Source organism: Phaenicophaeus curvirostris, chromosome 4, assembly GCF_032191515.1.
Source record: "Phaenicophaeus curvirostris isolate KB17595 chromosome 4, BPBGC_Pcur_1.0, whole genome shotgun sequence".
NCBI classification, from domain to species: domain Eukaryota; kingdom Metazoa; phylum Chordata; class Aves; order Cuculiformes; family Cuculidae; genus Phaenicophaeus; species Phaenicophaeus curvirostris.
Genome location: NC_091395.1, coordinates 24,100,830 through 24,128,015, shown reverse-complemented (window position 1 = coordinate 24,128,015; position 27,186 = coordinate 24,100,830). Strand labels below are relative to the sequence as shown.

Here is a 27,186-nt window from a genome sequence, read left to right as displayed (position 1 = left end):
CATCCCTACAGAGTATTTACTTGCTCTTCTTTACTCTCCTTCCTCAGTAACTCCTTTCTATTTGTATTCTCTCTTTCATAGCTTAACATCTCCAGTGGGTGATCTCATATGATTCCTGGCACTTTCAGTTTATCAAACACTAAGGAACTCTCCTTGTGTTATTCAAATTCCTCCTTGAAACAACTTTCTTCTGTGCAAAACTTCACAGTAAACCTGGTTTCACCTGTGGTATTATACTCCTAACTCTTCTATTTTTTTGAGTATTTATCGAGTGAGTAAGATGTGACAGGAGTTTAGATTTTACTGTCTTGAATCATGTCCTTATCTTGCATCTTGGTGAAGTACTAGATACCTTTACATTTCTCTACTCCTTTCATTTCTTGTTTCTTTGATTTTCCGTAAAAGCAACTCCCAGTGTTGAACCATGTTGCAAGGGAACATATAATCTATTAAGAATTTGTATCCTCAGAAAGGACTTATTCCCATCGCAACCAAAGGAAATCTTTAGTGTGGCGTACTGGCACAAGTCAAGATTCAAAGATTTTTATGTTCTGTAACTTTCATAATAGTCGTAGACAGTGTCAAAAATACTGTTTGATACGTTAAGGTGTGATCCTATACTTGACAGCTTTCTTTCTGCATTGTGGTTTCTTTAGACACTGGATTGGGGAAAAAATACTGACAAAAAAAAACCCTCAAGAACAAAGATCCAAAAAGCATGAAAGGAAGGAAGAAATTTAGTCCCTAATAATGAAGTGATATTTAAATACATAAAGATTCAGTGATGATAAAAGGATGATACTCCTGTAGCCTACAGACTTTGAGGTGTAGCACAGAAAATTGTAAACAAGGAAGCAAAGCTAAAATAAAAATAAAAAAAATGGGAGGTGAGGGATTAGCTGACTTAGAGAACCCCATCAAAACCAAATTGAATTTTCCTTACAAGTGTTGCCTGTTCCTTGAATAAGCATTAATGCAATATAGGTTTTTTTCCAATATCAATGTTTCCAGTAAGTTTCTGTGCCACATAAGCTACTGGTTAGTCTTGTTATTGCAGTGCATCATTAAGATTTCTTTTCTTACTCAATAAAATTGTTTCAGCAAACTGATTCTCCAAAGATTATTAAAAATGGGGAAATTGTCAATGGCCGTGAAGTTTGACTACTTTATAAATTTACATTCATGCATAAAATTTTCTTGTCTTATTCTCAGCATATCTTGAAATAACAAAACTGTCCCAACAGAAAAGTGTGTGTTCCTGTCAGTGGTTAATACTATTGTTGTAATAATTTCAACCAAACACTACGTAAGGTAACACACGAAATTTCTGCGCATATATTTCAGAGTTCTTTAGTGCAAACACTGGCTATTTTCATCTGTACCAAAACTCCCACCTATTTCAATAGACTTAGGATGTCATCCTTTATAATACTTCGCTTTTGTTTTTCTTTTCAGGTGGATGACAAAGATTATAATGTTGAAAACATTTAAGCTTAAAAAAAGAGTATCTTTTTAATGGATCACCAAATATGATACATAGTTTTGAGCTGCTGCTTAGGAGGTCTCCCCCAGTGACCCCTGGACAGTTCAGTTTGGGTTGCAAGAGGATGTTTAGGATGGAGAAGTTTGATGCTCATGATTTGTTCTCTGAAATTACTATACATCTATAGCATACTTCAGTGCATGCTGATATTTTCTTTGGTTTTATGTAAAGGTGTGCTTCCTTTGTAGTTATGTATTCATTTTTGAAGTAGGGAAAAAGACAGTGCCTCTTGTGTAACTAATTTTAACCAATCCCTTAGTCCCTTGCAAGGTTTTTCTCATTTCTGGTTCTTTCCATGCTGCCAAGTAATGCTCCCAGTAGGAGAAGAATTGCACAAGGAACTGGTGCTGCGGATTTGATGGCCATGTTTTACGGTCCACAAAGTTACTTTGGATAAGCTCTAACTTAATTCTATAGACTGACTCCCCATTAGCCGTTGGAGTACATTTGCCACCTTAATTGCATCCAAAAGTTATCCAGGTTGTTCTCAAATTGAAACCGAAGCACAAATGCTTCAAAAGCCCACACCTGAGCCAGACTCTGTAATGTATCTGTGTATGAAGGCTATGCAGATACACATATTTTTGCCTCAGATAAGTACTTTCTGGTAGGATTTATTTACTTCTGTCTTGTCTTTCTTTTCACATAAAAACATTGTCATCTTACTCTCCCCTCACAGGTTGGGTTTTTTTATGCTACAGTACCTTTTCTTTCCTGCTTCTGTGTAATTCTTTCACTGGTCTTTCCTCAACTGATTTGCATTAGAGACTTATGCTTTTTCATAAAGCAAAAAGGAAGGCATTCACTTGTGCATATATGCAGAAGATACATGATCTGTTACATCGTTGTTGATCATGCAAACAAATATTTCTAGTCTGTAAATTGGTCTTCTTAATTAGAGTTATTATAAAAGCATCCGTTTCCATTTTCACATGTTCACTGATTTTTTTTTTTTATGATGAAGATCACAATGATGTGTACCAGAACTTGAATAGGTACTATACTAATGAAATACAACCCATTTACATGCACCTAAATCTCACTGGCACTTGTTGAGAACTAGGTTTTGTTACCGCAATAAATCCCCTGGGGATTTAATGGAGTTTTACTCATAGAAGTTTGCATTGACAATGAGTTGGATCATTACTGGATCAAGTAATTATCTTGCAGGTAATACAGACTGCCACAGGTAATTCATTAGAGTGAAAATTACCAAGCTTACTAATTGTAGAGAAAGTTCAGAATACAGTGAAGTACATGAAGGCACAGGTGTACCTTCCTCCCATCTCAGGGTTCCCATCTTCATGTTTTGTGGTACCTCACTGTGCTCCATCTAATAGCCAGGAAACAGCTATTAGCTTATAATTATAACTAAAATTAATATGGAATGAAAATAAAAATTACACTGTGGGACTCATTATTTGTCTCCCATATGCAGGGGGTGAAGACAATATGGGAGTTACTGTTTACTTTACAATACTAGTATTCTGATGGCCACAGTCCAGTCCCTGACTAATGGTTTTGAAATGTTGAGGACAGAAGTTAAACAGGCACTTAGATCCTGGACCCCACTAGGGGATCCCTGATTAGCGCATGGAGGGCAAAAAGCAAGGGAAACACTGAATCTTGAAACCAGGCCGAAAGCATAAAACCCACAGGGCTTGTGGCTTTTGCAGGGGGTTGGTGTTCAACAGGAGGGTAAAGGACATGATTCAGGAAAGGACAAGACAAGAAAACAGAAGGCTGAGGAGGCAGATGGAGAGGCATAATAGGGTTTGTTGCATGTGTCAGTCATGGCTAAGGGAAGGCACAGTGACAGAGTAATAAATCTCTACTGAGACTTGCCAGTACAGATGCTTCAGTCATTGCTGCAAATGACCAAGCAGAAGAATGCTGGTTGGTGCAAATGGAATCCCTGAAAGGCCCTAAGTGCCTGTTCAGAAAGCTAATGGGTAAGAACATTACAAAATCTGGAAAACACTTCTGGGAGTTTGCTTTATAGCTTTATTGAAGGAAGTTTCCCAGGTTTCCAGAATGCTGTGCTCTTCCCATACTGTCTAATTTTTCATTATACAACTTTTTTTTTTTTTAACTTATAGACTGAACATAAACCAGAGATTTCTCCAACAATCTGACAAGCTCTGTTGACTCTGAGGCAGAAGATCTGTAGCATTCTAGTGATCTTTATCTTTACCCCACGTGTCTTAAAAATTAAGGTTTTTTTAAGTTTTTGTGGTAAAAGTATATGCTGATAACCATGTCCCTGGCACAGCTGAGATCATCTGAGATGTTGCCACAACTACATTGCAAAGATTATCTGGATCTTTGTGTATTTATTCAATTTAAAACCACCGCTGAAACACTGTGAGCCACATCATGCAGGAGTTTGGGATATATGGAAATCTGGGTTGTTTTCTGTATTATGTATTTACAAGAAACCAAGTATTATAGCTGCGCTACCTGAGTAGTAATGAGAAATTCAAAGAGAAAAGTTTGGAGGCATCTTATTAAGCCATGGGTGAAGAACTATAGGTTGTGATAGGAGTATATACAGTTCTTCCATGTAAGTCAAATGACTAATGATTTGAATTTTCTACATGGTGAGACTGTGGTACTTTCTGTCAGAGTTCAGGTTGAGAAAATATCTCATCACTGTCAAAAGTCCTTGGAGAGGAAGTTTCCTTCCTTTTCTTCTTGCAGAGGTTTTGCTGACTCTGTAACTTACGAGAGACCAATTAAAACCAGGCACAGTTTGCTGGACACTGTACAAGTGGTAGGGCAAGAAACTATCTCCCTGCCTTGAAGAGACAGAATACATATATATATCTAAACACATTTATATATACATGAAAAGGGAAGGGAATTGAGAGAGGTAGTGCATAGCTATCAATGTTGTGATGATAAATTACGTCTTAATTCTCCCTTTTTGCCAGGGGAAAATTATTCAGGGATTAGAAAGACAAGGAAAAGGGGAGTTATGTTGAAAAAAAAGAAGAAGAGGAGAGGAAAATAAGAAGGGAAGCTGTGGAGCATAGCAGAGGTGAAGGGAATGAGATGAGAATGGAACAAGCTTGGACCAAGCAGCCAGTTGTCAATCCAGTCAGAATCGAGAAAATATTTTTGGTATCAGCAGACCCTGCTTTAGCATTTTCTATAGCTACTCTGCTTCACTCAGTGCCTCCTTACACTTTCTTCTACAAAGCTTGCGTGACTCAAGTCAGAGATCACCTCTGTGAGACACATATTGCCTTTCACAATGGGTTGTCCAAGCCTCCAGCATGGAATGCTGTGGGACAGGCAAACAGGCTGTGGCAGCCCAGATTCCCATCTTTTCCTTTTCTCCAGCCTGAACCTCAGGAATCTGTTCTTACAGCTTGAGTGAGAAACCTCAAGCCTTTTAAGTGTACAGAAATTATCTTGCACTTGAGCAAAAAACTTGGTGTGTTATGCAGCATTTATGTGTTACAAAAGGAAACAGACTCTTTTCATGTTCAGTGCATTAGAGTTTTATCAATAGCATTTAATTTCAAATTTTAATTCTGAAAGTATATCTGCTAATTATATGACAGGTGTGAGTGTCACAACAGCAATTACAAACCAATTACAGCCATAATAATATGAATTTATTAAATGAAAATTGTTGAAAAGTTCAATTGAAAATCCAAGAAAATTGCTAAGAACTTGATTTTTCCTCATTAGACAGCTCAGTCATATGACAAATCAATAATACCCCCCATTTCAGTAAATAAACCCTGGCAACTGAGGGTTTAAGTGTTTTGTCTCTGCCAAGCACTTATATCATGTAGGAAAGAATACTGGGAAGTTTGTTAATTTTCCTAGAATTGTAAATTTAGTTTAATCATTATGGGCATTTTAATGTAATCTTGTTTGGAGGCAAGAATATTAAACTTACTGAATATACAGGAAAAAAAAGACTAGAAATCTAGCCCTTGATGTTTGATATATAAGGTTAAACTAACTTAAATGCTTAAGATTTTTTATTAAGTTCAAATTATAAATATTAGATTGCTGGATCTGTACATTTAGGTTCTGGCTAAGAATGTGCCTTGCATGAGAGAAGCTGAGTAGCATACAGACCTTTCTTCATCCTGTGCATTGTCTACTATATTCCAAAAACTTTTTTAAATGTTATATTAAAAAGGCTGTCTTTCTCCCTCCACAAATCAAAAACAATTCCAAATTATTTTTTTCACAATTTGTGTCAATAAATACAGATTTTTTTCTATTTCTCCTTGGTTTTCCTATCTCAGATGCATATGAAAAGCAGTGAAAAGTGCTCTAAGGGTCAAAATTATACAAGTAGAACTATACTTTTAGTTAGAAATATGATGTAAATGTTTGAAGTATTTCAAAAGCAATTGAAATTATATAGAAGCATGGTCCTCAAGGAAGGGGCAAATAAAAATGAAAAGTGATTTTTAGTTTTTTCAGTAGAAAGAGTGATATAAATAGGTGTGTGATGGTACAGTTTACTAAAAAAATAACAAAAGAAACCCCTTAATACCCACATATTTCTATCTTGAAGGTGAATTACCTCAAGATCTGAAATGAACTGTGGATTTTGTCCCCCTGTATATCTCTAGTGCTTTTAGGATTTTTTTGAAGACAGCGAAGGTAACAAATATAGACCATGGCTGCAAAGAGTAAGGGATGCTTCCAGATAAACTCACTGAATTTCACATTTTTCTAGACCATAGACTTCTGCTAAGCACCCTTAACAAATGAAAATTTTGTGAACTCAGGAACAGGTAAAGGATAATATGTAAAAGCTCAATCACCCGTTACTGTCCTAGCATAGCAGAGTCCAGTTGCCCCAGAGCTCTAGGCTTGGTTAGTAAATACCAGCCAACAAAAGACAATGCACAGATGCAGTCTGACCTCCTAGAACAAGCCTGAAGAGCCCTTCCACCCCAGCAGTGACCTTCCCAATTCGTAAGTCCAAACACCCCTTCCCTTTCCACTGCAAAGTCAACGAAACAGCAGAGAAAGAAACTGTCCTGAGGCAAAGCAACTTCCCCAAAACTAAAAATAAAGTAATTTCAAGGAAAAGGAGTCAAGAAACTTAACCTGATCAGAAACTTTGTCCCTTCAGGGGAAGGAGTGATGTGATATTGTGTGAGACTTCTCAGGTTTTAATCATTTGGTATTGGCTAGTAAAGGAAAGACTGATAGCGTTTGGAGGAAGGAGAGAAGATCTTCTACTTAGAAAAAAAACCAAAAAATGACAGCCATACACAAAAGAGTTTCCATGCCCAGCTCACCTTTTTGAAGAATGGCATCATCATTTAAGTTATGGGTGGCAAGTATTGTTTTCCTTTAGATCTCCATATATTTCATATAATGTAATGAATTCCTGTATTATAAACCTTACTTTAACTTACTTTCTTTTCCTGAGTTCATAGATTAATAGCTCTTAGTAACCACAAAAATCAGCCTGGTGTGCAGGGGATCAAATAGGTGTCATGGCATGAGTCAACAGGGCTTAGTGTGCCCAACTTTTATGAACTTGTGTAGAATCATATTTGTATGGGGCTGTCAGTGTCAGAGTTGTCCCTTCATCTGAGCAGGGACACACATGTCCATAACTTCTTCTGAATGTGGCAGGTGCTTGCTCTTTTCTCCCAGAACAAATGAACAACTCTGGTAGACTCCACCACTCAGTTTATCCATCACATCTCCTTCAGGGCTGCCTTGTGTTGGCCATGAAAAATAATCACTCTGGACTTTCCACGTGTGATGCACTGTGCTCCTGGAGGCCTGGTCAGGGTTTTTTGTAAAACCACAGGTGCACACGGCCTCTTCTTTTTCTGATGAAACCCCTCTTCATGGGCCATGCAGTGGCTCGACTGTGCCACTTTGCTCAGCGTGATACAGCTCGAGCTAATGTCTATGACACATCTCATGCAGCCCCACCAGTGTGCCAGCATCTTCTCAGAAAGGCACATGAAACGAGGAAAGAAAGAATGTGCCTCTGCAGCTTATTTCCATTCAGGCCTCATTATAACATAATGAGGATTGCCAGTTGGACCAAAGTTGAGCTGAGCTGAGCTGGGAACTCTACTACTCCGGGAAGAAATCCAAGACCACCAACCACTGTGTGTGTAGACCATTTTACTATCACATCATCAGGACAAGCTGGAATCCCCTTGGTCGTGGCTGGACTTGGATCAGGGTGCTTCAGGTGAAAGATCATGGATTTGGAAACTGTTTTGACAAAGTGCCCTGTTCTTCCCTCTTTCCTAATTAATGGTCTTGTCTAGATCCTTCTCACAATCAACTCTTCTACCTCCTTAGCTGGCCAAAGACTGCACCTGTCCTCACTCCTCATAGCAGGCTGGTTTTAATTCACAGCCCCAAAATCTCCCTTCCATCAGTAGGCTGATGCATTTTCTAGGCAATAGATAAAAAAATAAGACTGACAAATGAGTTTAGCATATGACCGTCACGCACCATTTATTGAAAAAGAGAAAAAAAAAGACTAACTGGAAGGCCCATCTAGTGCTTGTTTGCCTTGCCCATCTGAGAGATGGAGTTTAAATTATCATGTTACTTTAGAAGCAGTTTGTAATCCCAGTATAGCATAGTCGTATGTTTTTCATGGGACGAGAACAACAGATAACAAGGATTTCTGCAGTTAGCATGATATCAAGTGTGATGGTGAGATATCATTTAAAGTATAGTTGTCATAGATGGAAACGTACAGCCACAGAAACAGCAATTCTACCTTCCTGGGAGAGGACAATGAAGCACTGTCACCAGCTTGCTTGAATTTGCAGGGTGTGTATTGTCCCAGATACTTGCCACTTGATTCACATTCTCACTGAAAAGAGAGAATAACTTCCCAGAGTCTGTAACTGGCTCACCTTTTTTCAAAGAATGAGGTTTTTTTCACTCTGGGTTCAGTACAGTATTTTTCTAGCCTCTTTTTGACTTGCAAACTCCTAATTTTTTTCTGACTTACTGACAACAAGGCTTGCTTTCTAGCTTAAGCTCTCTGAACATGGGGGGTTCATGAATCACAAGTGTTGATTCGTTTCAACAAGTTGAAAACTGTTGTAGTATGAGGCAGGGCAGTGCTGTGTTTCATTTCGCATTAGGAAGTCTTAACAGAATAATCCTATATCTGATGTTTGTGTTTCCAGTCATACATGGCAGTAAAAATAGTAAAGCTAATAGACCTTTAGTTAGAGACTAGCATGTTCTTGTGCTAAGTGCTGTACAAATACAGGACAAAAAGTCAGTCCCAGCACCAAAGACTTCAAATTTCAACTGCAGGTAGATGACTGCAGACTCAGGGTGGGGATGGACTGGGTAAAACAAAGCAATAGGGTACATGCTGGTCATTCAGCTGCTGTCAAAGGTGCTAGTGGGTGTCCTGGTGAAAATTTAATGAGCAGTCAACAAAGGGAGAATCATGAACTGAGGAGCTAGAGCCAAATGTTCTTGGGCAGGCATTGGAGGTGTCCCTTGGGGCCCAAGACCACTGAGTACTAAGAACTGGAAAAACATTTTTTGATGTAGCATTAATAATGAACACTTTGTTAGTACAAAATATATTTTTATCTAGAGGTGACCAAATGTTAAAATCCATGATCAAGAAAGTTTTCTACCCCCAAATGGAAGAAGTAATTTAAAAAAAGAAATGGCATAGGTTTCCTACTAGCTCTAATTCTGACGAACATTAAATCACAGCATTTATCTGAGTACCTCCACAGGTACTGATTTAAATGGAAACAAAGCTGATATGAGCATTTAACTGCTGATCACTTTAGCAGTTACTGTGATTGTCCCAAAATCCCTAACAGTCTCATCAGTTTCCCTAGATGCAAGAACCTCAGATGGCCCCAGTACAGCTGTCAAAAACCTTCTGCTATGTCTTTTTAGGTGTTCCATAAGGCTAATGTGTGCTTTCAGCAAAAAGGATCATGATACAAAGACTGTTAAGAAGATCAAAATGTGAGTTGCTTTCAGTGTAGAAGTACCTTAATGAGGAGAAATTTGGAGCTACAACATGTCTCCTTCATTCAGCAGAAAAATTAAAGAAATAAATCCAAATAAAAATGAATGGGGATAAGCCAGGTGTGTTTAAACATGGAACAAGCCACCTTCTCTTTTTGTGACTTCAAACTGAGAAGGTTTTGAGGGAAATACTATTTGACACCATGTGCAATGTGCCCTGTAGGAAAATGTTCATCACTGTGTTTATAGGGCTAAGTGGGTAAAATACAGTATATTGCTATGCACAAGAATACAATGATGATCTACTCTTTCTTTCTGGTTTGAAGAATTTTAAATTATTGCATCAGGTTACCTTCTCTCAACTCCTCATTATTTCATAGTACTTAATAATAACCTTGACCATAATTTTCTTTCTAAAATAACTAATAAACCTCATTGTTCTCTGTGACTCTCCTTTCCTGTAACAGTTTTCCATTGCTACAATGTTCTTACTGATGATCTCTGAAGTCTTTGCAGTTCTGCAGTGAGTGTTTTCTGGGTTTGCTTTTATTTTTCAGCAAAGGTGCCACAAGGACATCAGATAACACTACCAAAGTGTTGCACCTCAGCTGCTCCCATGGACTTCTACAGGACTTTATGCTTAGTGGATCATTGGTAAATCAGCCTCCAGATACTCAAAAGTGTTTAAGTTTCAGAGAGGTATTTCAGGAAATAGACTGTATTGATAAAGACATTCCCCAGAAAATTTTGATGTGGATTTTCCTATAGCTTCAGGTGGCCATTTGATTCATTAATGTATGCATTCCAAAATTCCTGGCAATTTTTTCCAGAACTATGTCATTCACTACTTTGTGTGTATTTATATACCTTGATGGGTCCATTAAGTTACTGTTCTTAAGGAAAGACACAGTATTTGTGAGGTCTGTGCTTATGATTGTACTGAATTATTGAATGTTTTATTAATAATAGTTGATTTTTTTTAAAAAAAAAGCAAACCTGCCAAGTGAATATTGATGAACAACATAGCCTCAGAAAAAAAGAATAGATTATATGGAATAGAAAACAGGAATACACACGCCATAGCAATCACACAATTGTACATTTCTGTTTTCTGACAAGTTTTTGTCCAGCTTTGATAGTAACAGTGGAAAATTACAGTATGAGTTTTGCTAAGGACACAAAGACTAAAACTGTGTCAGGATATGTTTTTGCGTTAATTAAGTATTTTTCCTCCTATTTTTAAAAGCAGGGGTTTTTTTACCTAGAAGGAAAACGTTGAGGGAAAGCCTGTGCTTCTTAAAATGTTGATTTCCTTTAGAAGTTTATTTCCTCTACTTCAGGAAGTTGGCATGCAGCAAACCACTTCTAAATCAAGCTGCAAACCAGTACTGTAAAAAACCAAAGAGTTTATTGGTAACAGACATTTGTAAATAAGTAATTGACACTCATGCTGTAACAATAAGCAATTCCAAAAAAAACAGGGAGCTGCCAGAATAAACAAGTTTTCAATGAGCTCTGTCCAATGCTGTATATTCATTGGGGTCAGTCCCATCAGTGGTGGTCAAAATAATAACTCTGGGACCAGCTGGAGTTCTGCAATGCAGCAGCTGTCTCCTGGCTTTGTCTTTTCCTTCCTTTGCTGCAGTCTTCCAGTGGGATGCCTAGGCACAGCCGGGCTGTGAGCTGTAGCAACGAACAATGCATCTGAGGGTTGGTGCCAAATCAAAGCCTCTGGAATTAGTAAGATTTGGGTCTGCAAAGGACCAAGGACCAATGCCTGCTGTTGTCAGGGGGACATATGCTCAACACTTCAGCTTTTAAGAGACAAGAATCACTCAATTAATCAGGCCTCCTCCCTTTGGGTCTGTGCTGTGGGGATGTGGCACAGACAGAGGATGTTTGCCCTTCGTCCATTCTTGGTAATGGGTCCATTTGTCCATTTCAAGCTCCTGGCTGGCTCTCTCCAGTCCACCCTCTCCACAACCACTGCCATTTTCTGTGCTTCCTCCTTACCACCTGAACTGTGGGCTCAAGTGCATCTGTAAAATGCTGGCAGAGCAGTAATATAAATGGGGGCAGACGTTTGCCACATTTCAGCAATGGACAACAGTCATATAAAGTTGAAGGCAAACCAGGAGGTAAGAATTGGTGTGGGATCTGTGTTGAACTGTAAGCACTCTTTGGTGGGGTGAGCATGTTAAAGACCAGACTAGATAATAAAGCAGAAAACTTCTGTTCATCTCAGTGAAACGGTATGAATTAAAATGAAGTAGCACAGACTCCTAGCCTAACTCTGCTCCTTCACTCCTGCCTAATGCAACATCAGAAAAATGTGATACGTCAGACCAGTGAGCTAGGTAAGAAAGCATGGCTTTATTATTAGTGTGATTTATAAAAAACAACCAACCAAACAACTTTATTATGTTCTTGTTAAAAGTGTTAGAATTTTTCAGAGGCTTACCCACCAAATATTGCAAATAACAGTAGCAAAACCTTTTCATTTTGTACAAACACTAGCGTGACTTTTAGCCCATTCCACCCTCCAAATGTATATCTGTTTGAGCAAAGACTTAACAGAAACAAGTAACAAGGATATTGAGACCATTGCTCAATAAGCACAACCATTATTTTGCAATATTTATTGAGCTCTGGGGGGGGGTTGTGGGGTCAGAATTTGGCTGGTTTTAGTAGCAATAGTTTCAGTTGTGTCATATGGATTGTTTCATGTTATTAGAGCTGAATGCTGTTTTCTGCTATTTCGGAGTTGCTAGTTATAGATCTTGAAGCAGTGCATTTGTATGCCATAACCTATAGCAAAATACCAGGTAATTGGAATACCAGCTTTACCCTCTCTGCTATGTATATTTATCTAGGGAATGTGTCTGGGCACCTTTACGATTTAGTCTGGTTGATTGAACATTATGGATTCATTCATAATGTATTTTCAAAAATTATTCTCAAATGTTTAGGTATAAAGTGTTCCAAGAGAAGCATACAGAGAGTTGCCACTTAAACCAGTTTTGTTGAAAAGACACATGGGGATTTTAAGATGACCTTCATTTGTTTTACGAAGACTTAGCCTACACAGTGCTTTGAGACACAAGTACAGTCAGATGCTTTTTCTTGTACAGCTAAAATATATATGGGTTTGTTTTTTTTTCAATAGACCTGCATAGTTTTCCAGAAAGAACTTCTCTTCTTAAGCATCAGGTAAGGAAAGGAATATGGGTAAAATATTTGGGGAGGAATGGGAAAGGACATTTAATATATTTAATCTTATTATACATTTTTCTACATTAAAGTCAACAGGCTGCAAATATATTCTGCTACAAAGATTTGTGTAAGAAATATCTCTATAAGAAAATACATCTCATTAAACATTTCCTGTAAATAAATTATCCCGAATAACTATGTTTTGCAGGAAGAAAAAGGGTAGGCCAATATTAAGAAGAGCTAAAAATTGTTGAGACCATATTTCTGCAAACACCCCTGCTCATGCTGTGTATCATTTTCTTCTATATGTAATCACAATGACAGCAATGGAATTCCTCTTCTGAGTATGCAGTGTGTCAGTGTAAATAACTCTTGCAAAATCAGTTCCTGTACTTTTTTAATGTCTTGAAATTCCACTATTTCTGAGCCTTATTCCTGTTTCAGTGACACTAGAAAAACTCTGAAATAGCAGATTTGCAATGACAGGACTGCAAGATAATACTCTGACTGAGACTATTAAAAAACAGAAGACCCTCTAGGAAAATAGATCCAACTCCAGTGGGGAAAGAGACATGTGAAATACTCTTCTTATTCAGACTCTTATGAAAGATAAAGGCAATGTAGCTGGGGTCTCTGTCCTAATTGGGAAGAATTAGTATGGTGGTGGAGCTAAGCTACCAGTCATCAAACCACGACTGGCAGAAAGAGGTGTCAGCTAGGAGTGACAGGGTCTAAGTTCAACTACATACTGGTCTACCCACATTGTTCATATCTGATTAAACAGAAAAGTCCCTTGTATTACAAAACATGAAAATGGGTAATAATAAATGGGCAATTAAAACTTAGCAGTAGGTCAATTATAAAATCAGACTTCTTTAAAGAAATAAGTCTCTTTACCAATGTCTATACAAAGGAATACTTGCAAATAAGTAAAATGAAAAAAAAACTCAGAGATAAGTCAGGGGAAGGAGACTGTCCTTTTTGTAACAAGTACAAAAACAACGTAGAGTTGTCAGCTTGTTTCCAGAGTCCACATACTTCCATCATTCCTGACAGAACAGTCCAGACTGAGAGGACACCAAGCTCAGGATGAATACATGCTGGAGGCTGGTATGCTGTGACATCACATGATGTTTAAGGGGTCATTTGATGTCATACCATCTTCTCACATCGTTTTCTGCAGGAGAGGAGGTACTCACAAAAACCAACTCTTTTTTCTTTGCTGCCTCTAAGAAACAAATCTGTTATATTTCTGCAGAGTGCCATCAGTAGCCTGTTGCCATTAATATGCTGTAAAAATCTGAGTTTGTAGCAGTATGTTTCTAACACCTCAACAAATATTTGTATCATCTCTTATAACAGCAATGGCGAAACAAATTCGTAGCTCTTTGTGTTAGGCACTTCAACACTCTGCTATTTCTTTTGGAAATATCTATAATACAAGCATGCTTAGGCAAGGAAAGTATATTTATGACTAATGAGCAACTGCTGTATATAATTCTGGATTCAGCATGCACATATTTGCTTCATCTGTTCAACGCAATGTATGCTAACCGTAAACTGAGGCAAATACAAGCAATTAAGTGCCATACTATGACATTGAACTACATAAAGCATTTCAATTTACCTATCTAAAGGAAACAAAACCCTGTTTAAATGTCTCCTCTTAGAGAAACTGCTGCTCTCTTGAAAATGTGAGATGGCAAGTTTTCACCTCTTTCATGAGGGCCTGCAAAACATAGCACTCCTGTCCTGCAGGAGGGCTTTTCTTGCTGAAGTGTCAGCCCTGAATGACAAGGACCTGTGGACATTCACAGTAACTTTATTTCCATTTCTCACACCTGCAATGTGGTTGAATAAGTCGACAGATGTACCTTCTGGGCAGGCACTGCTTCCTATAGGAGTACAATGTATATAATTAATTTAGCAGCCATTACCATGCTGGACACCCACTGTAGCCCTAACACTGAACCCCTGAAACATCACGGGACAACACAGCAAGGTAAGTGACATTAATGTCCACTGTACTTGTTTGCATCCTAGCATTTCCCACAAACTGTAGAAGTTATTTACAGAAGAGCTGCACAGTAGGAGAACTTCAGCTGCACTTGTGTTTACCATCAGCTCAAAAATAAATGCTTTTGGTGTGACTTCTACCACTACCCTAACTGTTATGTTAGCCATTCTGCTTTCATTTGCAGTCCTCATTTTCCACAATGCCATAATGCATTAAATACATAAAGCCACAGTCACTTAGTACTATCTTCCTTATCATCATTCAGATTTTCTGGCACACATGAAGTCTTGATTTAGAAGAGGAGGTCGCATCTTTCCACACTTTGCAAGACAGCCCCTTGGCACAGTCACATCGTTGGAAAATCTCCAGTCCATGGGAACCTTTCTTGCGCTGTTTGGTGCACACCTCCCCCTGATGCAACACAGGCTTGCAAATTTTGGTCCAGAAATGGCGAGCACAGCAGTGTCCCTCAATACAGTCTGATGACCGTAGGCAGGGATCACCTTCATGTCCTAAAAAGAGCAACCAAATTATTTTACCTCATAGGAGAATGTACAGATTCACTGCAGACTAATGCAAATGAAGCTCAGAAAAAGGAGAGATGATATTTCCACCTGTGGCTATTTGAAAGATGTAGGCACAATGGAAGATATTAATTAGGACAGTTCAAGTGGGTAATTAATGAGACCTCTGCCTGGGGAGGTTCAGGCTGGACATCAGAAAAATTTTTTTCACAGAAAGGGTCATTGGGCACTGGCAGAGGCTGCCCAGGCAGGTGGTTGAGTCACCTTCCCTGGAGGTATTTAAAAGATGGGGAGATGAGTTGCTCAGGGACATGGTTTAGTGATTGATAGGAATGGTTGGACTCGATGATCCAGTGGGTCTTTTCCAAACTGATGATTCTGACATGACAGTTACAAGAAGAAGATGTGTGCAGTCTTGCACAACTCAAAAATAGATTGTCTGTCCACCTCTGACACAGAGAAGAAAGCAGATGCTACTTCAATCATAAGAAGAGCTGGTTGAAGTCATATCACTTTTTGAATCATGCTGTGAATTCTCATGATATTCACTACCTATGAAATTATCTATTTCTGGTTTGCACTGCTGTATCTTAACAGCAATAACGTGATTCGTGACATGTAGTACAGATGTGATCTTACCTTTTATGTGTGACAGTTTGGAGCGTGACCTCCCAAGGTTTTGCCATCCCAAATCCTTGCTAGCATAATGACCATTCTTCTTGTTACGTGGCCCTTCTAGAGCAGGGATGTGAGGTGTAAGGATGCTTTCAGTTACTGGTATGCAAATACCTGTGAAGAAAAGACAGTCAATCAAAGAATTTGAACAGGAGGAAAACCAACCAAAAGACATAAAACGACTAGGATCAAGACTAGCACCATGAAAGTGCTGGGGCTTGACCTTAGCAACACTTGGCTCTAATCATACCTCTGTCTCCGATCCCCAGCGCCTAACTTCACTATAGCTCTGCTTCAGTCACTGGCAGATAGTCTTGCTGTTGCTTTGGTTTTATGGTCTGAGCACTCAAAGACTACCTCATACACATCACTCCCCAGTCTCCAGAGGAAAGTATGGGAATACAAACAGTACTGTTATAACCCACTCCAGAAAGAGAAGATTAAGGATTCGCTAAGTCTCTTTTGCTTCCTTAAAGTTATGGGTTCTGTGCAGTCTTCCAGTTAATCAAACTAGAATGTAGTGCTGTGCTTTCAGTTAGCAGAAGCAGCATTTTCGGGTTTGCCTACCCCAAAATGGGAAAAAGCATAAGCTAGTACAGAAGCTTTAGACATAGAAATACTAATAAAGAAAAGGAAGTGGAGTGGGATGAAGTAGAAAATGGAAGTTTTCTTAGATTAGAAAAAGATGCGGAGTCACCCAGAAATATACACTGTTGCTGGGAACACTCAGAGAAATAGATGCTATGAAAATGCTGATTTTATGGAGGACACCCAAGAAATTACTGAAGTACCATTGTTGCAGCGGTTCCCAGGACAACACATGCCATCTCTGTGGCAACGCTTCTTCTTCCTCCGGCACATCATGCATGCAGACGTTGCTTGATGAGGACTGTGACAGTATCGCCCAACTTCACATTCCTTGTCGTTGGTGCAAGGATAAGCCTGGTGAGTGAAAGAAAGGTTTACAGTGAAGCATTCCTATATACAAGGCATGTATGCAACCCATTGAATAAAAAAGAAACCCACAAAACCACAAAAAAAAAACCCCATACCCACCAAAAGAAAAACCCAAAACCTAAACAAACAAAGAAGTTGACAGTTGAGATACCATTCACTGGAGCCAGGAATCACAGAATCATAGAAACATTAAGGTTGGGAAAGACCTCCAAGATTATGAAGTCCAACTATCAGCCCTATTCCACCATGTCTAGCAATCTTCTAACCTCATGCTGCTGGTGAAGATCTATCGGCTTAAACAATTAAGGAGTTACAACCAGTTCCCTGGTGGTTTCATCATTTCTTGCCTCAAACAGATGTTGGCACAAGACAGCTCATAATTTTTTGGATTCAGCCCCCCCAGTTCATCGACAAGAGCTTAAACTCCACAGCAAAGAGTAAATAGAGCCATAAAACTAGAAGAAAATGCAGAAACACACCCTTGAGATGGTAACATTCTAATTTAAATTCCAAGGAGGTATTTTCCTTTGATAATTGTCAAATACACTGATGGATAATAAGTTCATGGTTCTCACAGTGAACACCTATACCACATTCACACAAGCCCCCTGGCAACTGCACCATTCCCCACTGGCCCACACCAGCTGGACTCCTTGGAAGTGAACGAACATTACTGGTCAGCATTTCACTTTGAGAACCTTTACTTCACTTATGGGCTTAGTGTACCCCTTACACCTGCCACCTGCTAAACAGCACCCTGTGCTATGCAGCTTGGAATTTATTACAGAGCGCAAGCTGTCTTGAACATATGATTCCCTGCAAGAAGAGGCACATGTATACAATTCTTCTGTATTCATCAAAACCAGCATTCTCTTACAGTAAAACTGACTTTGAAAAAAAACCGGTGTGAAAACGCTGCATTCTCCCATAAAGAGAGGGACAGAAAAGTTTATTCCTACAACAGGAAAAGACATGATGCTTAAAGGAGACATAGCAACACATACAGCCACATTCCAAAATACTTTCCGCTGACTCCCACAGAGCTACAACTATGCTACCTATCTCCATCTAATTTTAATGACTACTAAATTAATCATAGATATTTTAATTCCTCAAAATTATACTTGAGGAATTTGTTTAGATAAAAAGATGAGAATACATTTTGGGCACTTTCTGAAATGATGTTTACGTTTCCGCTACTAATTATCTCCAGCATTTTAAATAAATCAAACTATTATTTTTACAGTTTTCAAAATTACTCTTGCAACTGAATTATTCATTACAAACAAAAAGCTCAACTGGCTAATTTTCAGTGTAGGCAGATTACTTATCTAATAATATTTTATATTCAGGCTTGATTATAACTGCTGCTGCCCCACTATTTCTAACCCTCTGAAGATCTGTCTTTGAAGAATGATTTGAGTCTACAGCTGCTTGGTGTAACCTGATGTATGTATAAGTCCCTCTCTCTTAAAAATAAACATTTCCTCTTGAGTTCAACCTTGAGAGGATGAACATCAAAGATGACCAGCTTTTTTAGCCAGGAGTAGCAGTAAGACACAAATGCAAATACTCACCTGTTTCATACTTTGAAGGCATAAATGGATTCTACCTACTCTAACAAAGTGAAACTAAAGAGCTTTCCCCTCAATGTCATCACTCCTTCCCCCTCAATGTCATCACTCCTTCCCCTCATTAAGACTGACTTACAATTTATGATATAGTTACCATAAAAGTAAGGCTTCCTTGACTTAAATGAGACCTTACTAAACTCAGGATCTAACAACCCAGAATAGTGATTTTATATAGACCTGTGCATGGTTATGGTGAATCTGGAAAATACTAACACTGCTAACTGGCGGAAATGGAAATAAAAACCAGATGAATTAGCTAAAACCTGGAGATGAAGGCATTTTAGACCCTTGTCTGTCATCAAGACCTTCATAACCGCATCTTTTTTTTTTTTTTTTTCCAATATGGGCATGTGGCTTACACCTGCAAGTTGTCAGCAAGAAGCCTACTTGCACGGCTTTTTTGTTTCTCAAATAGGTTTTTTTAAAAAAAAAAAAAGAGAGATTTCCCTGATCCTGAATGGTGCTAATGAATGCTCTTACATACCCTATCTAGTGTCTGGTTTACTTTTGGCTTTTAGGCTGAGTGACATGTAAAAGATGTTTTAAGATAGGCATCTAATTGCCAACTCTCAGTCCTGTCTTTAAGAATGGCAAAAGTAATCAAAGACAATTTTCACATTAAAAATTGCCAAGAAAAGTATAATAACTCAGCCTTTTGTCTCAACCTAGAGCCTCATCCTGAATAAAGAGGACACTTCTGAAATGAAAAAAAAAAAAAAGCCATTCACCTACCTAAGGCATATAACTGCAGCACATTAAAAAATAATTTTGTGTTGCATGTAGCTCAAAGAACAACTGGTAAAATGCCTACATACTCTTATGTCTGTCTTCTAGTCACTAGACATTCATTGGACTAGCTCCTAGGAAAGTAATTTCTATAGCTGCGCAGCATTTGGCATTAAAACACAAAAATAAAATAATATAGTGTGCATAACCTTGGAAAACAGCAGGGAAAATGTATTCATAATCATCCCATTGTTGGCAGTAGCTGAGCTAATCTATGTATTAATACATATGTATTTTCTAAAATACAGGATAAAGAAAACATACATGTAAAAATATTCATGCTAACAATTGTCTATGCACAAGTCAAGGTTTTCAGAATTTCCTACACCATAGTGCCTGAAACACAGTCTTTATGTTTAGAGAATTGCAGAGAACATTTCCTATATACACTGCAAAGACACAAATCAGACCCAGATGGAGAGGGAAAAAAGCAAGCTGTAAACCAGCTCAACTTCCCCAACAATGATAACTAATTCTACAAGGCACATCATCCCCTCACATTCTTCAGCTATACATATCATTTTCTGGTCATAAATCTCTATCCACTAAACACAGCTTTGATATCATTGGAAACCAGATGAAACCAAGATAAAATATGTAGCACTCCCTGAAGCTGTATTTTAAACAATCTTATTTAATTTTGCTAGCCCAGAGTATAGGCAATCAACTCACCCATAGCATGACATAAACTAGATTTGTCTATGATAATGAATTGTGTTTTCAGAATGTGTTGTCTGATTAAGAGCATTTCTCACTGAGCAGTTTTCTCGTCAGCCATTCCAACTACTTTTGTATCTTTGTATAAAATGTACTGTTGAAGGCATGTCCAAAAGGCCTTATGAGGAATGGCTGAGAGAGCTGGGGTTATTTAGCCTGGAGAAGAGGAGGCTGAGGGGTGACCTCATTGCTCTCTATAACTACCTGAAAGGAGGTTGTAGAGAGGAGGGTGCTGGCCTCTTCTCCCAAGTGACAGGGGACAGGACAAGAAGGTATGACCTCAAGCTCTGCCAGGGGAGATTTAGGCTGGACATTAGGAAAAAATTTTTCACAGAAAGGGTCATTGGGCACTGGTGGAGGCTGCCTAGGGAGGTGGTTGATTCACCTTCCCTGGAGGTGTTTAAGGCACGGGTGGACAAGGTGCTGGGGGGCATGGTTTAGTGTTTGATAGGAATGGTTGGACTCGATGATCCTGTGGGTCTCTTCCAACCTGGTTATTCTATGATTCTATGATTCTAAAATACACCTCAAAGATGTACTGGATTTTTTGCACTGTTGGAGTCTCCAGGCTAAATATTTAAATGGATGCTGCTCATGTTGTTCCAGGATGCCCCCTTCATGAGTCCACTGAGACTAACCTTTGCTAGCCAGGTCATAGCAACACATAAATGGTAAACATTTCTTTTTGAGACAGAGAATATGAATCTCTATTCCTGCCCTTCCTGGATTTATATTCAAAATGGCAAGAATGCATGATAGAAATACTCAAGGAAAACTCTGTAGAGGATAGAGGAGAAAAGTTTGGGGGTTTTGTAGCTGAACAAGTCCTTCCAGGAGTACTATTGAGGCTTTTCCTTTTTTATCAACTTCACAGTGAGGCTTAGAAAGGGACTGACTATTGGACTTTTGTGACTAAGTGGCTAAATGCCAAATCCTTGATTTGAGGACTGTGCAGGAATTTATTTCTACCTCTATCTTCTCTTTTTGGCAGAGGAGATCTAATTCAGCAACTTTTCTCAGTACAATGAGGTTTTCTTGATATTTTTGCTACAGTCATTTACTATCCTGTGTATTTAATACAGTCATCCTGAAGGAAAGAGTTTCACCTCAAGCTGGAGCAATACTAAGCAGTGGGACTATTGCGTCATGAAGTCAGTCAGTTCAGATCTCTCTGTCTGGCACTGTAGAATGTAATGGAGAAGCAGTGGAGAGGGAGAGTAAGACAGATGCTGTAGTGTGTTGGAGGGTGAGACAGTAGACTGATGGCAGACACTTTATTGAGCTTTGGGAGATAAGGGCTTGAATTTCAGTGTGGTATCCGGCAAATATTTGAAGACAATATTCTCGGCCAGTGTCTTAGTCACCAGGTTTCTCATTTGCTCATATTACATTTCATGTGTTTTTATGCTTGACTAACTCCATGCTGTACTAGCTAACTATTTCAGAGAAAGAAAAGAAGAGCTACTGGCTTATTTACCTAGGTTGTCATCATTTGTCCAGCACAAGCAGTCCTAAACACTACTGGCTCCAGACCCACCTTCAACACTGAGAGAAGCTGTACCTAAATAAGTGATTTGGTGGAACAGATATCAGCAGTGACTCCCACAGAAGCAGTTAACTTTGTGGGGTTTTTTTAACACATCATAAAGTCCAAGCACAGAGTTGGTCCTGACAGGAGATCATGGCTACTACCACTCACAGCAGAAGAAAGAGCCTGGAGGTAATTCATTACCCTTTTACTGTGGAAGCTGAGCAGCACTCAAGAAGAGAACTAAAGTCTCATACACCACATAAATGACAATATCACTGATCTTACTGTACTAGACACTTGGCCAGCTTCTGTCTCATACAAGCATCCCATGACAGTACTGAGGACTGACCTGAAGAACAAGACAAAAGCCACAGCTAGTTGTACAGCCAGAAAGTAAGAGTACTATACTGCTGCCAGGTCATGCCTTCAGCACTCTCTCACCTGGCACCTATTGCAATGGTGAGACAAATTGTTCAAGAAAATAGACACGTGTTACCCCAGGAATGTCTTGCTGTCTCGGTACCAGTGTCTTAGAAATCAAATTAAGGCTGCTACTCACAATCTTGTACTCATCGAATCCCTAGTTATTTATACCCTGTGCAAATATCTGTCCCACTATGTTATGCTATCACATCCAGCAGAAATGTTTTCTTCCGCTTTCAAAAGGCTTCTTTTGTATATCACAACTATATAAAATTTTATATTCACACCATGCCTATGAGACAGCTCACCACAAAATAATTGGTACTGCAACTTAGTTTATTACTCACTTTCTTAAGGAAAGAAGTTTATTTTCTCTATTTAAATTAATTATACTTTTATAAATTTTAAAAGAAAGATTGTAAAGGAGGAGGAAGTTGACCTCTCTACTGCCAGTGTGCTAACTAGATGACCAAATCTGGGCTCAACTATAGGCAAGAGGACAGAGTTTCCACCCTCCATATAAGAGAGGAATAAGAAAGCTTGTTTGTCCTTCAATCTTCGGACTGCGCATATTGCTTAATATTCCACGGCCACCAGACATAATGAAGCAATAAACTCAATTAATCATGGTGAAAGCCTCTCCTTTCCATCCTGCTTTGGACAGGAAAGAACTCTCTTTCTGAGCAAGGACTTGTCCATAGAGCAAACATATGAAATAGCCACACGGTGCCAGGTCTGCTTTTGCTTTTTTTTCTCTCTCTCTCTGAAGAATTACTTCATCCAAAGTAAAAGCATGACAATCTATTAGAAAATGCAAACATGCCTTAACCAAACAGCCTGCTGTCAAGACTAATTACAAAGAATGCAAGTCATTGTTTGGCTCCTTGGTTGGGCTTGATTCTGAGTTGAGATCTTAAATTTATCTTGGCTTTTAGCAGATCAACGTTGGTGGGACAGTAGCACGCAACATGTGGGCTGTAGGGCTAGACAGATATGTCAGGCATGAGATTAGTCCCACTCACCTCTTTGGAGATACAATGAAGATCCTCTTTGAAAGTCAAGGAGAAGACCTAACACAATCTCAATAATAATACAAACCTTCACAACAATGGAAATGAGAGCTCTTCATTCAGAACCCCATTAATGTGATAAAGCAAAATGGAGGTCAGAAGGGAGGGGAGTCAAATCTCTTTAACAAATGAGCAGTCCAAACAAACTCTTAGCTATTTGTGGGTTGGTTTTTTTTTCCTTGCAAGGGAATTAAAATATTTTCTGATAGCTCTTAATGTGTATTCAGACAAATCCACATCTAACTGACGAACTTCAGCCTATCTTTCTCATAGCTGCTAAGAAAACATGTACATTAAGATGTGGATGGGAAATGACGATCATTTACTTCTATTTTGTTTTTAATCCCAAATGAGAAAAGAGTTTATCAGGCACCATCTGGAGAAATGCAGTTTTCCCACAGCATTGCTGATGTTGCTTTTTTCTATTCTTAGCTCAACACAAGCATAGATGATAGCAAAGGATCTCGCTGTGCACGAACAGAAAGCCATGGTTAATTTATCCCATGGAGGAAATCACGCTGTGCTCTCAGACAGCTCCAGACATGGATCCTGTCTCAGACTGATCTCACCAGAAACTCTTGACTCTCAGTGACTGCTGTGGCACAGACCATTCCTCAAAGCAAAACTCCCAGTAGTTGCAAATGAAACAGATTTACTTCATTCAGTTGCCATGACAAGTTTAATGATTCAATTTTTCTCACTGAGCATGCTTCTTGTTAAAATAATACATCTCTCACCCACTTCTCTGCCAGACCCAGAGAGAAAAGCACCATCTTCTGCCTCTAGATTAAGAACAGGCACTTTCTTCTAGCAATAACTTATTTTTAACTCTTCAGCTTAAAACAACACTGCTGTTCACGAGGTCTGATTCACAGAGTGCTACAGCGTGGATATGTATACTGCAGCCTCCAAAGATAACTCCTTCAAACTGTTTGGCTAATAGTCCCTGAAGCCTGCATTATTAAGACAATAAATATTCATGTTTCAAAGTAATGCTCCACCCACTGCTAGACCACCAAGGGAAGAAGATTTCTAAAACGTGCAGTAGTCCAGCTCTCATGATTTGCTAGGGCCAAAGAAAACTCAGACAAGCTTAACAGACTTAACCAAAAAACAAACTTCACTGAGATCTCTCTGAACTGACAACGCTGCAGGACACACTTGGGTCCTGAATCAAGTTTTCCTCATCTCAGCAAAAATGTCATGGAAAACTACCTCCCGTTCTGCAAGCAGTAGGCAGTTGTGTGGGGAGTTGTGCTTAGGGGGAGCATATAGCTGCACCTGGTGGAAAGAGAATCAAACATCTTAAAATTAAAACAGAACCTGCATTACCCTGTTGCATGCAGAACTAGCCAGCACGTGTGAAATCTCTTCCAGTGCAGGCAGAAAACATCCAAAGTCTTTTCCTGTATGAAGTCTCAAATCATACTGTGGCCCTGTGTGATCTCTTGGCTCATAGGGTAGATTCCAATGAGCATTTTAGGTCTAAAGCAGAACCTCTTATTCATCAGCTTACAATTCAACACCTTTTGTTACAGAACTATCTACATTTTGAGTCCAAATGGGTGGAGGCAGTGTCTGTTTAACACTGGCCTTGGCTTCAGGAGACATACAGAGAAGGAAATTTTAAAGACTGCAAGTGCATCAATTAAATTCCTGGGTAGATACTATTATCTGAATTAAATGGGACTAAATTTAGCATATTTTATATGAATTATGAAAGTATAAACTCAAAGTTGTAAGGCATTTGAAGTAATCCACCTTATAAATTTATTCAGCTTGATTCACCTTCAGTTCTTCATCTAGGTAAAACCTGGACTGAGTTATATTTCCAAATTACTTAAAAGGCAGCACACAATGGCCAAAATATGCACAGATGTATGTTGCTTATACCACAGAAGAGCACAAAACTATCACCAGGATGCAGCATATACATTGTAGTTCCCAAGGCAGCACAGCTATGGGTCTTCTGGTTCTATCACACCTGTAAGGTAAATTGTCAACCACAGATCCATATTGATGTCACTCTGCTGAATCCTGTCATTTCAAAGGAACCATACTATGTTTCCTGCCCCCCACATACTGTGCAACACAGGTGTTCAATTTTTCCCTCCCTGCCATATACCATGACCATGGGACTATACATCAGTGCTTTGTTTTCAACATTTGAAGAGACCATGAGCCTCCTATGCTGCTTGATTTTGAAGGAAGCTTCTTGCTCTACAGAACTGCTACCTTACAGAAATCACAATTAAAGAATGTTCAGAAGTTTTGAGGGACAGTCAATTTCACCCCAAATTTTATGTCTCAATGTGTACGATTCATATTGTCTGGTAAACTGCCAGCAGCAGCATTACAACAGAGGGCATCAAAACAATGTTAGGTAATCTTTGAAGTAAACAATGTAGTTGTAAATCAATGTGACATTAAGCCTTTAGGTCTTAATTTTATGCCATTTTTGAATGCATCACTAAAGACTGCTCAAAGAATAAAGGTTTGTTAACATGGACTTTGTTGTATGTCCAGCCTTTTCAGCAGACTGTTCTTGCCCTTTTATCTCTGTGTTTACCCCTCCTTTTTTCTGATGGTTTGCTTTTTAATTTTGTCTCTAATTGGCTATTTATCGTCTATTCCAGAGTAAGATTCTTCTGGCTTTTTGATCAACATGTTTACTGCAATGAATGAACAGTAGGTTGCCAAAACCAGTTTTCCCTCTGGATCTATTAACTTTAGAAATATGGAGGTTTTATTTATCTAAGAATACTATCCAATTGGAAACAGCTAGCAGATCCTATGGCTTACGAAGCAGCAAACATTAAACCACAGGTAGATACTCAGATATTGTGGTTGGGAGTAGAATGAAACTGCTAGGAACTGTCAGTAGGTTACTCTTCTAACATGTAGATCTGAACATCACCAAATCATGGTGCCCTTCCAAGGTGAAGCTTTTACTGGGAGCCATCTCTGCCAGTATGTATTCACAGCAAGAAAGATAAGATGCCAGCTTCAGGAAATAAGCTTCCTTTGCTTTTAAACATTCACAAAATCTAGAAAAAGCATGGGGGAAACACTGTCTTACTGAAGTCAGCACAAAACCTCAGAAACTCCCATTATCTGCTACAGTGCCTGGAGAGAGAATGCTTCCAGGTTATAAACATTTGTGCAGCATCTGTGATCCCCACCCTTGAAATGACTTCTAGTGATTTCTTTCACAATATGCTTTGCATTGCAGAATACAAAGCATTTAAGACACTAGTTTTCAAAATGAAGGTTTTCTGGCCCTCATGTTTAAAGGGATGTCCCTGAAAACATGAGTCGTGTCAGCTGGAGAGACAGCCAGATGCTGTATGTCTGAGAACGACGAACCGCAGTCTCCACCTCAGCAGTCTGCTGACTGCAATCTAACATTGTTACTGAATGTCAGCATTATTGTTTGTCTCCCTGATGGTCATTTATGTGAGAACACCTGGCTCATATGCCTTTTCCAATCCCCAGTTCTTTCTCCATGCATCAGGAACCACCACTGTCATGTGACATTCAAAACACTTCCCTTCTTTTCCTGCTCTACATGAGCCCCTCTGCAACGTGATGATTGTGACTGTTCCATTGTGAGGGGAACTGAGAAGGACCACATCGTTTGAACTTCAAAGTACCTACAGAGCATTGAAATTAAAGAAATCAGCCAGCCTAACTTTAATATTGAAACAAGCAAACAATGTTGGGGCACCCGCACCAGCTTGAACTCTCCAGTCTCATGCACCACAGAGAATTCAGAGATGCAGCCACAGAAGTTCATGACTTTTGAGGACAGGGAAGAGCGTAGGGGGGAGGGGGAGTGGGGGAGAGGGAGCAGGAATGGGTGATATTTCTTCAGTTCTTGCATTTAGTTTGCGTAAATGAGAAATGGGATGAGTCAATAAGGCAACTTGGGTCTTTCCCCTTCATAACAACAGGAGTAATTACAATAGGAGAGCACAGCTCCTCATCCTGACTCATTCAAGGAGCAGTTATGCTTGCACAAGGAGCCAGCAGTGCTCATGCAGTGGGACTACCTGCAAAAGAGCCGCTGTCCTGGGAAAGGGCTTGGTCACAGCCCCCTGAGGGCACAGGCAACCT

The 27,186-nt window shown here is 39.1% G+C and overlaps 1 protein-coding gene across 2 annotated transcripts in view; it reads right to left on the bottom strand.

Moving 5' to 3' along the window:
• DKK2 (dickkopf WNT signaling pathway inhibitor 2) overlaps positions 1–27,186 on the bottom strand; it is an 83,334-nt gene that overhangs the window by 27,523 nt on the left and 28,625 nt on the right. Inside the window, exons 2-4 of one of the 2 annotated variants that reach the window (XR_011337340.1) lie at positions 16,744–16,894; positions 15,917–16,066; positions 13,463–15,265 (exon numbers count right to left, since the gene is read on the bottom strand). Coding sequence is in view for 1 of the 2 variants with exons in the window: in XM_069855520.1 (XP_069711621.1) it covers positions 15,015–15,265; positions 15,917–16,066; positions 16,744–16,894 (552 nt within the window). In the remaining variant the exon portion in view is untranslated. Of the gene's footprint in view, positions 1–11,754; positions 15,266–15,916; positions 16,067–16,743; positions 16,895–27,186 lie in introns of those variants that run through there. The other variant, XM_069855520.1, reaches the window with a different exon arrangement.